At 47.3% G+C, this 15,771-nt stretch overlaps 4 protein-coding genes across 4 annotated transcripts; 1 reads left to right on the forward strand and 3 right to left on the reverse strand.

Moving 5' to 3' along the window:
* Nucleotides 1-4,103: 4,103 nt before the first annotated feature.
* Nucleotides 4,104-10,815, reverse strand: LOC6588665 (methionine--tRNA ligase, mitochondrial). The gene is made up of 6 exons (XM_002013598.2): nucleotides 10,691-10,815; nucleotides 10,347-10,627; nucleotides 9,865-10,287; nucleotides 9,535-9,799; nucleotides 4,925-5,122; nucleotides 4,104-4,661 (listed from the first exon to the last, which is right to left on the reverse strand). Exons 1-6 carry the CDS (start codon nucleotides 10,782-10,784, stop codon nucleotides 4,144-4,146), a joined length of 1,779 nt encoding a protein of 592 aa, XP_002013634.1. The 5' UTR covers nucleotides 10,785-10,815; the 3' UTR covers nucleotides 4,104-4,143.
* Nucleotides 10,816-11,255: 440 nt separating this feature from the next.
* LOC6588656 lies at nucleotides 11,256-12,304 on the reverse strand. Its single transcript, XM_002013599.2, has one exon. The coding sequence runs from the start codon at nucleotides 12,272-12,274 to the stop codon at nucleotides 11,432-11,434; it is 843 nt and encodes a 280-aa protein (XP_002013635.1). The 5' UTR covers nucleotides 12,275-12,304; the 3' UTR covers nucleotides 11,256-11,431.
* Nucleotides 12,305-12,641: 337 nt separating this feature from the next.
* LOC6587225 (uncharacterized protein CG45076) lies at nucleotides 12,642-13,557 on the reverse strand. The gene is made up of 2 exons (XM_002013600.2): nucleotides 13,478-13,557; nucleotides 12,642-13,407 (listed from the first exon to the last, which is right to left on the reverse strand). Exons 1-2 carry the CDS (start codon nucleotides 13,538-13,540, stop codon nucleotides 12,658-12,660), a joined length of 813 nt encoding a protein of 270 aa, XP_002013636.2. The 5' UTR covers nucleotides 13,541-13,557; the 3' UTR covers nucleotides 12,642-12,657.
* A 154-nt stretch (nucleotides 13,558-13,711) lies between these two features.
* Nucleotides 13,712-14,548, forward strand: LOC6587372. The gene has a single exon (XM_026995453.1). The coding sequence runs from the start codon at nucleotides 13,798-13,800 to the stop codon at nucleotides 14,536-14,538; it is 741 nt and encodes a 246-aa protein (XP_026851254.1). The 5' UTR covers nucleotides 13,712-13,797; the 3' UTR covers nucleotides 14,539-14,548.
* Nucleotides 14,549-15,771: the final 1,223 nt, after the last annotated feature.

Genomic DNA, 15,771 nt, shown 5'->3' on the forward strand with positions numbered 1-15,771 from the left:
CTTTTTTGAAGGTGCATTTAATTTTCCTGTTCCCATTTGTTGCCTGTCGTCGCCTTTGTCTTGGCTCAAATTACATTTTTCATTTTCACTTTGTCTGGCGCTTTTCCTTCGCATAAATTCTGCATTGCCATGGAAAAGTGCAGCAAATTAATTTGTCCTACCTATCAACGTCATCATCACAGGGCATTCTTATGCTCATTACGCTGCGAAAAGTCTAGCAAAAGTACACAAAACTTGAGGGAAAACTTTGCACAGGAAAGTGAAAGGGAATCCCAAATTAGAGGTCCTCGGTGGCCCAAGGATGTGTGCTACTCGGCCAGAGGAGAAAACTTTAAAATCAGTCCCACTTCCAGGCCATAAAACAGGCCAAATTAAGTCTCTCCACCACCACACTTGACTGACCAAGGAGGCATCCAGGGACCCTGGTCTAGTTCCCTGTATGCAAAGATATTTCCCTCTTGAAGCGCATTCGGGTGTTGACTGGGCCAATATAACTTATCCACTTGAGGGCCAAACACTTATGGCCAACGACCGACAGCAGCTCTAAGCTACTTTTAATGTTTAGATACAAGCACAAACAAAAATGCAAACAGAGCCCCGAACGACGTATACTCGTCGAAGGGGGAATGGATGCCATGTTTTGGCATGAAGTTAATAAAAGTTCTACGACATTTTGACCTGAAAAATATTGCAAAAATAAAATGGCGGCCAGGCTGTTGCTTCAAAGGAGCTCTGCTTGCTGCTTTCTCCGTGCTGTGCTGTGCTGTTCTGCGCTGCTTTCTGCTTGCCGCTCTGTTGCCAGTGCCACACTGCCACACCGCCTGCAGCTGCTGTGGTTTTCCAGCTGTGCGGACTGCCGCTTGAAAGTATGCTTTAAATAGTGGCATAGTAAAATATTTACTTTGGCGCAAAAAAGGTTCGGTTCGGGAAAGGGAGGGTTAAAGCAAAATAAACTTTTGCTGCCCCGGCAAAATGAAAAGCAGAGGCCGGACCCGGACTCGAAGCCGGTCCCAGAGTCCAGCAAAAAATTCATTAAAAGGGATAACGACTCACATAGTTGGAGTCCGTCCTCCTCCACGTCACTGTGTGTGTGAGTGGGTCTGTGTTAAAGGATTACGAATTTGGTGGGAATTTTTTAGTGCAATTTAATTACAGATTATGTGAAGCAGCATGGCATCCACTAATGCGGGTTAAGGGTCCGTATACTTAACATATTTCCCAGTAATGTAGAAGCCATGTTCCCAGTTTCATTTCCGCCAAATTATTGCAAAGTGAAATGGTGCAAAGATTCTGAGAAAGCTTTCAATATTCTGAGAGTGCAACGACACAAACATAACGTGCTATATATGTACATACACATATCCATATGCGACCAAACTTTGTGGAAATGAAATCAAGAACAAGTGCTGTATATTTGCTCAATTTAATTTTCATATTTAATTGCTATGATTGGGGGAATTACAACATTTGTTGGTGGCTGCTCTTGCTGCAGCTTTGGTTGTGCCGGGTTAGAGATGATTCATTAAGCACTTTTGGGTTGACTTAATGAATTAGTTAAACGGAATTTGTACAATTGCCAACATTAATGCATTTACTGGCATTATTTCGCCTTTGAATTTGCATAAATTCACAGGAAATCCGATTAGCAAACTCTGCCCTGGCATGCATTTGATATTTGATATACATGTAACATCAAATGAAGCTTATACTCGTATATCATCTTCTTAGGACTTGGGACTTGCCACAGCTGCAGCACGCGAGGGTTTAATCAGGGGGCACTACTCCTCTGGAATATTAAAGTGGTCCAGAGAATCGTATGGCTCCGAGCAATCAACACTGCGCTGCTCTCGAATGGTTGCCTCCACACAATCGCCCCGGGTTCCTGCTGCTCATCCATGCTCCTCGTGCTTCTTGAGAGACTCGTAGTTTTAGAAATATGGCCAGTAGTATTGCCAAGGAGTATTCTCAGGCATGAGGAAGCTGCCTGGCCAAATCAATTTGGTTGCAAACCCTGGCGACAAGGTGAAGCTTGTTGTGCGGGGCTGGGTATCCAAGCCCCGGACAGGGGCTAATTCATTTACAATATTGCGCATTCGCCACGTGGCTGCGGGAAAATTAAATTATGCATTGGCAGTGTACGGTGGGGCCCTTTCGCGGACAAAGGGGCGCCAAGGCTATCCATCGAGCAACTTTGTAATTAATCAAAGTGCAACAGCGTTATCCCTGCCACCGCAACATCGACGGGCCGGGCAGCATCCTCCACTGCCACTTAAGGTTTTCCTTCAAGTTTAAGCAGCATTTAAACTGATCATTAACCTTATTACCTGCTCCCGGCTGTGCATCCCGTCCTAAGGAAGGAACGAGCCTGGCTGGAAGACCTGCATAATTTCATTTTGCATTGCTAACTTAACAACTTTTTACAAGTCGAGCATTTTAATGCGCTTGTTTATTTTCCCCGCACTACTCGGCTCCGTTCCGTTCTGTTCTGTGTCTCATTAACGTCAACTTAATTTGCTTTCCATATAAATTTTATTTGCCACAGGTCCTATATTAAATTCCACGCAGCAACAGATCGAAGGCCACCACTAACCTGATCAGAACTTCAGCTGCACTTGGTCTTGACTCTCCCCTATTGTTTGGGACTTCTTTTGTATTTGTTTAACGAAGTTTGGTATGTATTCTGATACATATTTTCTTGAAGGTTTGAGGGATGTTTAGGCTTAAGTTTACTCTCATTATTCTTGCTATTGAAAGCATCCTTGTTGTAAAGTTTGATTCCAATTAATTTTGTTTTCTTCTGTACTTGTTTGAGTACAACTGGTTCAGGGGAGTGGCAAGTCCCCAATTGTTCTATCAACAGATTGCACATGCATATATTCTACACATATGTAAGCAAATATTCTGCCAGAGTAAGCCAGTACATTTGATACCTTGGCCATTGTTGGGTTTTCCTTTTGATGCTGTCTACCAAATTTTCTCTCAAATTAAATTTCCCCCTGCCTTGATTGGTCTCTCTGGCCTTCAAAATGCAGCACAAAAATTAAACGATGGCCTTTAGTCTGTCAGTTTCCGAAATGCTATTCAGGCAAACACTAAAGTGTCTGCATCAACATGGGCAACATCATCATGGACTCTACTGCAGGCCGCACAGCAAATTGCAAGTTAACTGTGCCCAAAGCCCGCACATTTTGGCTGGCTAATTGCCAGGCTCTCCATGAGAGATGATCTGGCAGGAGTGTAGGAGCGGAGAAGTTCTCTCCGGATGAAGTAAAGCTGTGGTCGGTCTATGCGAGCATCCAGGTAAATTGTGGTCTACCTGCACCTGATGGCGAGTGGCACATCAACCATTAACGCGCAATCAAGTGCACTTTGTACTACGACGAGAAGAAAGTAAAGGCAACAACTTTTGACTTCTGTTGCTGAGACTTGATTGATGGTGCAGTTGGCAAGCTCTCCCTCTCCCTCGAGCAAATCCTAATTAAACCATTTCTTATTGCGCTAGTGGAAAGCTTTCGCGCTTTTCTCGAGCTCAAAAGAGAGCAAAGAATATCTTAAGTCGGCCGGCCATTGGCTTACAAGTAATCTAATCAGCTTTGTCTGGGCCAGGGCCAGCACTTGTCTCTAATGGTTGCACTTGGTCCTGCCACTGCTGCTCCGACCGCCCCTCGCAACATGCATTTCCACTTAGATTGAGAGCAACATGGCCATTTATTTTGATTACACTTCGGCGGGGCCTGGGCTTTTTCCATTTCGGCTTTTTCTGAGGAAATTAAAATAAATTAACAAATAAACTTTGGCCCCAAACTTGAGCAAGAAGTTTGGATGCCAATTGCTGGCTATAAATTATGTCCCATCCTGGCGGCGGGTATGGCACCTGAGCCTGACTTCAATTGCGCGTAATAAATTACGGAACCAACGAATATGAGTCGGCGTGAGAGGCTGCTGACGGGACTGGGTTCCTTCCTGCACATAATTAAGTGGATTTTAATGAGACTCGCATCAGACTCGCTGGAAGAGTCCCCGAGCCGAACGGAATTGTGATTTGTGGCCACTTGGGCACTTATTAGACACTGGGCTATGAATAAATACGGCAAGGCAAGTGGTTTGTGGGTTGACTCTGGGACTAGGTTTATTACGGCTACTTTAAGACGTTGTCGTTATCGTTGTCGCGGCCGCGGCCGCCTTGAGGCGCTCCTTCTTCGATTTGCTTCGCTTGGCTGGCTGCGGCTGCGGTTGCGGTTTCTGCTGGACTGCCTTATCCTTTTCCTCCATAATGCGCTGGAAAAGCATCGCACTGCTCTGCCCATCCAAGTCATGACTCCTCCTGCTGCTGCTGCTGCTGCTTCTGCTGATGGAGTCCCTGGCAAAGTTCTCGTTCAAACAATCCCAGCCGCGCTGGGACGCGGGCACGCTGAGCTTATCGAGCAGCCGCGTGGCCAGCTGAGGAATTATGGGCTGGAGCACAATGCCGCAGAGCCGCAGCGCATCCATTGTCATGGCGATTATGGTAGCCAGTCGTGGCTCGTTGGCGCCTTCGTTACCAGTCTTTAGCTCCCAGGGCCTGGCACTCTCAAAGAAATTGTTGGCCGCATGCAGAGCAGCCATAGTCGTGTCGGCCACCAAGTGGAAGTGATTGCACTCATAATGCGCCTCGCATCGCTCTGCAAAAGCGGACAGAATACGGAATACAGAATACAATATACAAAATGATGGCTTCACTTTGAGCTCTCAAGCTCTTTGGATGGCTTGGCCACACTCTCGAGTGCACTTGCTGCCTAGTGATTGGCCGGAAGAGCCCCAAGCAGATGCGGATGCAAATGCATATTATAAAGCATCTCGAGGCGGGCACACTTCAGCAGCAACTTCAGCTCGAGGATGGGGGCTGCTTAAATATTAAAATGACAAGGAAGCTGTCTTGGTTTACCTGACAGCTGTAGCAGCGAGTCCCGCAGACGCTTGGCCGCATCCACGCTCCGGAGCAGATCCGCCAAGTGCTCGACATGCGGCTGGGGATAGACTTGGCGGGGATTCAGCGACTTGGCACAGGCACGTGATAACAGATTGCCCAGAGTGTCCGCCATCTCCGAGTTGAGGATGCGCAGGGCCTTCACGTGGCTGTAGTCTGAAAGGAGAGCCAGAAGCCATGAGAAAATACTTGTCAGGAACTGCTTTCTGCTGTCGCTGAATGGATACCCAACGGAATCAGATCTCTTCGCATTATCACTGTTGTTGACCCAAAAGAAAAAGAAAACCCTACTCAAAGCGGAGCCCTGGTCGTATGAGTGATATTTTCATCTTCCGTTTAACTTCCACACGAAATGCTTACAAATTCGCCCATTAGGGGGATTAGGACAGCGGAAACAGACAACCCACCAGAGAGACTCCGGTCAAAGACTGCTGCCCTCGCTGTCCGCCGTGGAGATAAAATCCGAATAACTTAACAACAACATCAGCAGCCTGCTGGAAAAGACTTTCCCTTTTTGCTTATTTCCCGCTAAATCTGCTACAAAATGTTGCAGGTGGCTTTGTGGGTGAGAAGCTGAGCATGAAAGGGTGTAAGCTTCGCTAATAGTTGCAAAATCTTAGCTGGTTCTTGGTTCCGGGGAAACTGAGTTGAATGAAGGAGCGTGTAAAGGGATATGGCGAGTGTTTTGCTGGTATAACACGATGATGGTGCCCTAAGGGACGCTTTATTTGCTCGTATTTAATCAAACAGCACCCGATATTGAATGTCCTGTGTTCTGAGTATTTGCAGTATTTTGCTTCAAGGGAATATGAAATTTATTACACATGGATAACCCTTTTGCTTCAAGGATACTTGGCTAGAAAACCAAAAAGTAATAACCTTCTGCTTCAAGTATACTGGACTATGGAGAGATGCAACAGGGCAAATGGCAACCGAAAATCATTGAAATTCCTGCCAGGGCCATTCATCTGCGGCAAGTTAATTAAAATTTCTACCTATGAAAATGAAATTCCAAACCGAAAATGCGCCAACAATTTCGGATTTGATGATAGCTCCAGCCATCGATAAACGGGGCCACAAAATGCAGCTGCAGCTGCCTCTGTAGCCATTTGGTAATTAAAATTGCCTCGTACGGAGACAATAATCGGCTAATTGCTGCTGGCAAACAATTATGCCTGTTTCGAATTTCTGACAATTTTGATTGGCGGTTTTTCGATGAAATTAAAACTTGCCCGTAACCGAAGCTTCCATAAACACAATTTATTTTTGGGGGATTTCATTAGGAGTTCTATGAACTTTCAATCCTCAGCTACTGTTTCAGACACGTCGCAATGGAGTTTTGTTTTCTCTGGGGTAAACAGAAACTGCCAAAACTGTTGCCTCCATCATTAATGCAATTGTTGCGCAACAAGGACCAAAATGGGGGACACAAAGAACAAAGTTTTACCACCTGAAGCAGGCAAAAGTCAGCTGAATTCGAGTGAATGGGCGTCGTCGGGTTGAGTTCCACCTGCATAGACGACTCGAATGTAGACTGTAGTTTCTGGAATCAAATTCATGTCAAGGCAGCATGTACAGAGGGAGGATTAAGAGACGTATGTATGAGGCATAAGAATACCTCTGGTACGAAGAGATCGTTCAGGGTACTTTAAGATGATTTCTTAGTCTTTAAAAGATATTTTTCAAATACCTACCGATTGGAGAATACCTCTTTCATACGGAAACACTTCTGCATATGATTCTTATTTAAAATAGGATATCCTTTGCGTCTTTGGCACTCTCCGACAGGCACTGAACTCCTTTCAAAATGTATGTGTAGTCGTAGCCTTTCATTTTCAGTTAACTGAAGCGATTGGATGGCAGGGGCTAGCTTTTCATTTTGAATGCATTGAATTTTGATGCCTTGCCAGCCGTTTGGCTGCCGTTGGCTGTAAATCCATTGAAAATGGAAAAATGCATCAAAGTTTATTAGCAGCTGGCACCCCTCTAGCTCCACACTCCCTCGCATCTCAATCGAGTATTGCTTTCTAATGGAATTGTTCGGAAAAGGCTCCGCAACACGTGCTGTATATTGTATGTGGCATTTCCTGTCCGAGACCTCCCTCGGTGGCGCTTAAGTCCTGCCAACTCTTAACTGCTTACGTGAGCAGCTACAAATTGCAAAAAAGCAAAAGTTCCTGGCATGTGCAACAAACTGGTAGGCGGTGGGGGAAACCGGGACACATGTACAACACAACACTTGCAACAAAACTTCAAGCATCCTGCACATGGAACACGGTAGCACGGGAACACGTGACAGGGAAAGAGGCCCGACCGGCCACAGACAAATGCTGCTGCACTTCCTAGTCCAAATATAAATAATACTTTTTTACGTGCCCCACGAGCTGCACTCTAGATGTTGCCGGCTGCCGGTTCTCGGTTGCCTCCTGGCTGCACCTTAAATAACCTGAATAACTTGTCGCTTTACCATTGCTGCTCCACTTTGTGCCATTTGCCCTGCAGAACTTTGACACAATTTTCACCGCTTTTCTTCCCTTATATATTTTTCCAGCAAACTTTGGCTTTAACTGGAGAGCAGGCGACAGGGCCGGCGGGAACAGGGGGTGGGGAATAAATGAGTGTGCCTGGCAACACTTTCCCATCAAATATTTAACCAGCCTTGCTGCAATCGGAGACAGCCAGTCGGAGGTGTCATGCAAATTTGCCGGTGAACACAGGTCGTACGAGTATAGGCCATAGTATAGGTGCCAGGCACTAATTTCTTGTCGACACTCTAACAGAATTAGTTAAGGATTAGAGGTGGAGCAGAATAGAGGAATGGCTAAGATGCTAAGATGAATGGCTCCTTGTACTGATGTTCCACACAAATGGAAGCGAAAAACGAAGAATACTTGCCCTCGAGGCTAGCAAAAACGGGTACAGGGAGACCCATAATAATAATAGACTTCTGATAGATTCGAAGAATTCGTTTCGCGCTGTGACCAAACTTGCCCGACCTTCAGCTCCATTCAGTCCAAGAGGAGGCGCCGCAGGACTTCAAGGAACAGCATTCTCCAGCGACAAGCTTAAGTATTCAAATTTATAAATTGAGTAACGCCCCGAGGAAGCTGATTGCATCAGCGTACAGTTGCCTTTGCCAGAGGGCTGCCTCCTCCACTTATTTGCATTTCCTGTGAAACTTTTTTGCTATCTAGACAGATGACGCAGGTCCTTCAGCAGCTCTTTGGACTTTGGTCCTGTACCCGCAGCTGTTGTTGCATCAGATTCTAAATGCAATTTCCATGCACGCTGCCCAAGTTCCGCCCGTTGTTGCTAATGAAAAGTTGAGCTGAGCGGTTAAGGATGTTGTCCAAACGCGTTATGAAATGCAATGCAGATGCAGCCGCACCGCACCTCTCCCCCCGAAAGCTAAAGGCCACAAATCGAATTACGAGCAAACCTTCTGATTGGGAAACGCACCTAATGGACAGCCATCTGCTTGAATTAAACCAAAATGTACCTGTCACAAATCATTTATGGGCCCCAAAAATATGCAAAATACGGGCCCGAAACTTTCGTAATTTAATCAAGCGGCCCGTCGCTGTCGCACTGCAGCAGTTCCTGGCAGCACACTGTCGTTTTTTTTTTGTATTTTAATTTGCAGGCCAAATGCAATAAAAATGCAATTAAATTAGCCGCAAAACAGCGGGCCATAAAACACACAAAAAAACAACAAAAATCATTAACAAGCGCAAATTGAATAAAGGAAAATGTGGAAATCTGCTGCCTGTCTGGGAAATTCACCGAAAAAGCAAAGCCAGCCAGCAATAATTGAAAATTAAGTTTAAAGACCTGGCAGACAGAAACCAGAGGGCGGGGCTATAGAAAGTTATGCAAATTGAAAGCCAAAAAAAGAAGTGAGAGAAGGGGAATCAATCAAAAAGCATCGAAATCAAGGTTGGCACCCCACAAATCAGTCTCTGGGCATCGAAGTGTGTTAATTGCTTTCGAAAGAGCTCTGAATGGAAGCCAGAACCCCGAACTGCTATTCCCGGAACCTGATTGATGGCAGATCTAATCATATCCGTCAGACAATTGCCAGAGCCCCTACGAAACTGAGAGTCCTGCTTCTGGGGTGGGTTTCCGTTTCCTACTCCTATGTAAATCACTGATACGAGATTCCCGGGATACGAGAAACTTCCAAGGCAAATAAACAAAAGTCAGTTTTGGCAGCAGGTCCTGCCAGACCGAAAAACTTTTCCCTTTAGTTTGTGGGGAGTCGGGCATAAAATTGAAATGCAAATTAAAGCAAAGGTAACCGGAACGACGACAGATGGTCACTCACATATGCATACACACGGGCGCAGGACACCTCAACCTCAAGACAACCCCAAACAGTTTTTGCTGATGATTTGATGGAAAAACTATTTGAATAACCGCAGGCCATATCTCCCTCCCAAGGAACCACCCTTAGGGAGAGGTTTCTGAATGGCAAGCCGCAAAGTGAACAAGCCACAGACATCAAAAGGATTTCGCGGTTTGCTGTCGGGCTGAACTTAGTTGGTAGCTTGCTTGATAGCGTCACTCACTGCCATCGCTGTGGGCCACGCCCTCGCGCAGCAGAAAGTAGCGCAGGCCCTCCATGGTGTACTGCTGGGCGGCCTGCACGGGATCCACCACGTTGTGCTTGCTCTTGGACATCTTCTGACCGTCGACCGTCCAGTGCGAGTGGACGTACAGCTGCTGTGGCGGCTGGAGGCCAGCGGCCAGGAGGAATGCGGGCCAATAAATGCCATGGAACTTAAGGATGTCCTTGCCAATCACCTGCTGGGCCGGCGGCCAGTGATCCAGAAACTGCAGTGGGAAAAAATCAATCGCAATCAGTTGATTATCACAACAGTCTTCAAGCTTGATCTTACCTCCTCATTGGGATATCCCAAGGAGCTAAGATAGTTGACCAGCGCATCCAGCCATACGTATACCGTTTGCGAGGCATCACCCGGCACCGGTATGGCCCAGTGGACGCGGTTCGAGGGCCGCGACACGGACACATCCGGCAGCGGTTCGCTGAGCGTGTCCAACAGAATCTTCTCGAACTTGGCTGGTCGTATGCGCGCCTCCTGCTTGACCCAGTGCCGGACATCGTCCTGGAACTGCGACAGACGGAACATGTAGTTGGTCTCCTCCGTCCACTCCACGGGATGGCCCGACTCTAGGGAGTATCGCGTGCCACTGGCCTCGTCCAGACGCAGTTGAGAGTCGGTGAGGAATACCTCATCGGACACACAGTACCAGCCGCTGTAAGCAGCCGAGTAGATGTGTCCCCGGGAGTGCAGAGTGCGCTGTGAATCAAAAATCGTCATTAAAATGTACCAGGAATCTCCAGTATCCCATATCCTACCCAGAACTGAGCCACAGCCTGCTTGTGTCGCTCCTCCGTGGTCCGTATGAAGTCATCATTATGTATGTGCGCCGCCTGGAAGACCTCGCGGTAGCGAGATGATATCTCCTGGCAGTACTGATCGACAGGCACCTTGTGGTTGGCTGCCGCCTGCTGGATCTTGGTTCCATGTTCGTCTGTACCGGTGCACAGGCGGACATCAGCGGTAGGATACCGAAGCCTCTGATATCGACAGTGGGCATCGGCTATCACCGCCGAGTACAGGTGGCCAATGTGTGGGGCTGAAACAGGGTCCATTTTTAGTGTTATCCAACTTTTTGGAGAAACGAAATCACAGAACTCACCCGCGTTTACATAGAAAATTGGAGTCGTCACATAGTGCGAGCTGCTGCAGCGTGCTCCCAAACATTTAAGTAGCTTGATTCTACGTATCAGCATTGTCTTGTCATTTCTTTTAACACATAAATCCAACAAAATTACGAAAAACAAAACAATAAACAGCTGTTGGGTAAACAGCAGTGTGACCGCGGACCTTTCGATTAAATATACCAAAACTACGTCACAAATTCCAAAATATACTGTAAATATACTGACGAATTATTTGAATTCAAGTTTTCATATTCCTCGTTTTTGATATTGCGTGCAATTTTACCAGCTATTTAGAATTCACAGCTCTGCCCACATCATTTTATTCAATTAATGAACCTATTTTCTACTTGACTGGCTTATTTTAGTACCTGCTTTTATTGGATTTTGTCTAAAACAATGTTTTAGCGTAAAAGATCAAACAAAAAAACGAAAGAGAATAGTCGTTTCTATTGCCCTATTGCGCTATATTTAAACATGTGGAAAAGTGCACCCAGCCACATGGAAAACTAATGTTATACGGATATATTATAAGTGGTGTATGTATATAATTTAAAAGTATGGAATGAGACTCATTGTTGCCTACCGGTTCAAAGAGAGCGAATAGACCCAGGTCTGCACTACATTTTCATTTAACAAAATTAGAAAATATATAAATTACGAAGCACACGTGATCCTTACATCTTGGCCTCTTCTCGAGCGTACTTTTTCGGCTGTTGCTACATCTTGGCCCCTCCTCGAACGTACTTTCTCGGCTGTTCCATAAGCCACTGGCGATAGGCGGCCATGCGTCGCATCCTCTGCGACGCTTTCTTTTTGGCCTCCACGGCGGCACAGGCCGCTTTGTAGGCCGCCTGCTTGGTCGCGTCAAAGTCCTTCTTGGCGTCCGCTATCTGCTTACCAAGATTCTGTACCCGGTTCTTGGCCGCCTCCAGCAGTTGGGTTTTCTCCGACAGCTCCGTCTGTGCGCCTTGGGACACGCCCTCGATATTTACCAGATTTGCGGTGGCGGCGGCGAGCAAACGCTTCAACGACTCCACCTGACTCTGCGACTCGGTGGCCATCGCCGCTGCGGCATTGGAGTTAGCCTGGGTGTTCTGCAGGGAGTTCGTAACATCATTGACGACTGCCTCCGCCTCGGCCATCTCCTGTTCCAATTGCTCGACCATCTGCTGCTTGCCCGCGAGTGCTGCTTCTGCTGCACGCGCCGACTGCGCCGCTTTCTCGGCCAGCTCTGTCTTCACCTGGGTGGCTGCTGCCTCGGCTGCCGACATTTGGGCATCGCTAGCCGCCTTGGCATCTTGTGCGGCTTTCTGGGCGATGTTAGAGGCCTTGGACTTGGGATTGCCCTTGTCAAAGTTACCGCATTGTTTCGCTTTCGAGCTCACGCTCACGCCCCCGCACCCGCCCTCGCCACTGACCGAATCCATGTGCAGATTGGAGAACTGCCTGCCGTCCGATTCATCCAGCTGGGGCGAGTCGTCGTACAGGTAGATGGACTCCAATCCGGAGATTCCATACAGCAGGACAAGGAGGGTGATCCCTACTTTGTGGTAATGCATTATTCGATTCAGACCCGATGAAAGTCTCTCAGCTCGTTTGTAAACGTCTGAGGCATAGGCTTCTTTGATGCTGCTTCGAACCGATTTGTTTGTAACTACCTATCTGATGCTATTCAGACTTCTCTGTTAGGAATTGTTAGGGATATTTTCAGTTAAGAATTTGAATTTAAATCTGATTGCGATTTGCAATCTTTATCGGTTATCGGTGAACGGCGTAGTTTGCCGCCGCTACTCTATGGCGCTAGTGTGTTTGGCGCGAGTCTTGAAACTTAAATATTTTGCTCTGGCTTTGCCTGCTGATCTATGGACTTATCAGAGATGTTTATTATAATACAAAATATATTTATTCAAACATAATAAACGCGAAATCCAACTCAAAGTCCCTAGGCTATCTTTGATTTTCCCCGAGCCTGTCGTTTTCGCTGCCTCTTTCGCAGCATCCGACGATTCCTCTGGGCCTTCCTCTTGGCCTCGACGGCGGCACAGGCTGCTTTGTAGGCTGCCTGCTTGGTCGAGTCAAAGTCCTTCCTGGCGTCCTGCAACTGTCTGGCGAGCACTGTTACCCGGTTCTTGGCCGCCTCCAGCAGCTGAGTTTTCTCCTCCATCTCCCTTTGCGCCCCATTGGACACCGCCTCGATACTGTTGAGATTGGCAGATGCCGCCTCCAACATAGTCTTCAGGTCCGCCACCTGCTTCTGGGCTTCGACAGCAGCGGTATTCGCAACGGCCGCATTCGCATTGGTGCTCTGAAGCGAGTTCGTGACCTCATTGACGACTGCCTCCGCCTCCCGCTGCTCAACCTCTAATTGCTCCAAGATCTGCTGTTTGCCCGCAAGCGCTGCTTCCGCTGCCCGGGCCGACTGGACAGCCTTGTCGGCCAGCTCGGACTTGATCTTTAAGGAGGCCGCCTCTGCGGCAGAGCCCTGTGCCTCGTTGGCCGCCTTTGCCTCTTGTGCCGCCTTCTGGGCAATGTTGGATGCCTTGGACTTGGGATCGCCTTTGCCCAGCCCGCAGTCGCTCTTCGCAGGCGCCCCACCACCCTTACATGCTTCGCTGCCGACTCCTTTCTGCCCCCCTTCGTCCAGCCACACGAGATCGGGATAGCTTTCGGCCATCTGACGCTTTCTGTGCACCTATCGGGAGGGGGCGAGGAGGAAGTCTGATTAATCAGTGGGCTCCTGATGTCCCGGAGGTTGCTCCTACCTTTCCGCGTGGCCTTCGGATGAAGCCCTCGGAGAAGCAGAAGGCGATCAGTATTACGAGCATGCAAATGATCTTTCGAAAGAGCATCGTTTTAGTTTCGATTCTCGATCTGAGGACTTTGGCAAAGACTGAATGGAAATTTGACAGAATTTGAAAGGTTTTGCCTTTGATCTGACAGCTGACTGACAGTTGGCAGTAGAATGTGGAAAAAATGCTCGAGAATGCGAATAGAATTCCTAATAATCTGGATCATTGCACTCATCTTTTTGACAGCAGAAGCCACGGACTTTTCGCATTTCCGGAGACGCAGCAAGCGGCTCATGCCGTATGATGCTGGCGGAACGGATAGCTCGAGAAGCGGCGGGGATGGGTGCGATGGCGACAGCCCGCAGAGGGACAACCAGCCACGGGCCGAGCAGCAGCAGACACCAAAGACCCGCAAGCAGCTAAAAACCAACGCCAAGCAGCGGTCCTCGAGCATTGCCGTGCAAGCAGCCAAGGAGGCGAAGAAGGCCAACGACGACATGGCCTCAGCCGTGAAGCTGGCCTCGGACAAGATCAAGCACGAGTACGCGGACAAGGCGATGTCTGCAGCGAAGGCTGCAGAGGCAGTCTTGGCTGGCAAAATCCAGATCGTGGAGCAGCTCGAGGCGGAGGTGCGCGAGGGCGAACTGGTGGTACAGGAAGAGTCCCAGGCGCTGATCGCGGCGGAGGCCAACACCCAGCTGGCGATGAAGCAGTACCAGCAGGCGCAGACCGAGCTGAAGATGCTGTTAGACACGCTCAAGGTGACCAGGGAGAGCAAGGAGAGCGCCGACCAGATGAACATGGTCTGGCAGCAGTCGCTGTCCGAGAAGACCGCCCTCCTGGACGCCGCCCACAACCGGGTGGGTGTCCTGCTCCGCCAGCTGAGGGATGCCCGCGCCGACTATGGGAAGACCAAGAAGGAGGCCTATAAGGCCATCTGTGCCGCCAAGGAGGCCAAGCAGCGCATCGAACAGTCCGAAAGCGGCAGATGCCGACGCCGACGCGCCTGGAGGCGGGAGGACAATCACGGTTGACACTCGTTTCTTTTTCTAACTTATATTTTCCATTGAGATTAAAGAACGTTTACGTGTTTTGTGGTTGAATTTTAATCTGTAGTTTATTAAACTTTTTTCTTTAGGGAATAAAAATATAAAATTCCTCGACAGCGTGCAAAAAGTGCGCGCGCGTCTTGAATGGCTGCCAAAAAAATGCTATGGAACTTTTGCCTGTCCGACTGACTCCTTTTGATCCAATCCGATCGATCCAATCGTCCGTCCAGTCCATCCATCCATCCGTCCATCCGCAACAAGCTTAAACATACATACAATTTATATGCGCGACAAATACCAGAGCGGACTAAAACTATTAGAATATACGGGAGGCTCCTCCCAGCAGGACTACAATTTAAAATAATTTTAATCGAACAAGCCACAAATAAAACGGTACGGTACGGATAAACAATTTACACGGATTCGGATTTTACATATAAAAAAAATATTAGCATAAACATACATATAATGAATAAATATACAAATTAAAATTACAATTACAAATGTTTGTGTTTGTGTCTGTCTGTATAATTTCAAGGGGGTGATGCTTGGTTTCTATATACTACATACATATGTATAACTCCGTATATCGAGTGAAGCGGATTACTATTTGTGGTCCAATCAATCAATTAGTTAGTATTGACAGTTGTTAACAGAAAACATAAATACGCAGAGGCTCTCTACATAAAATAGTTGCGTCTCCACCACAATCTGGTTATACATTTGTTATATCCTTTGTATCCTTAAGAGTAGTTTTCAATTCTTATTTTAATATTTCTATGCATAGATATATATAGTATATATTTATAATTCGTATGCGATTTATATGTACAATCTAACACAAAGCCCCTGTAAGTGAACGTCCTCCAAAACATCCCCCACAACTCGACCCGACTATATCCTAGGCTTATTATAGATCTCGCGTGTGTGTGTGTGTGTTTTGTTAGAATCTGTGTGTGGGTGGAGCCCTAGTCCTAGACACTAGATAGTATATATCGGTATATATCTAATTTTAATTATTCCTCCCCCTCTGAATACTGACGTCATCGAGTTTCTATATGTTATTTTTGTTGTTCTTGTTGTTTTGGGGTGTGGATATACATATATATTGTTGGGGATTCTATGTTGCATTCGTTGCTGCTGCTGCCGCTTAATATGTGCTCCTTATTCATGCTCTTTTTCAGATATACATGTTTATACTATTTATATGAATGTGTA

The sequence above is a fragment of the Drosophila persimilis genome, unplaced genomic scaffold (assembly GCF_003286085.1).
Source record: "Drosophila persimilis strain 14011-0111.01,24,50 unplaced genomic scaffold, DperRS2 tig00000000-arrow-pilon, whole genome shotgun sequence".
NCBI lineage: Eukaryota > Metazoa > Arthropoda > Insecta > Diptera > Drosophilidae > Drosophila > Drosophila persimilis.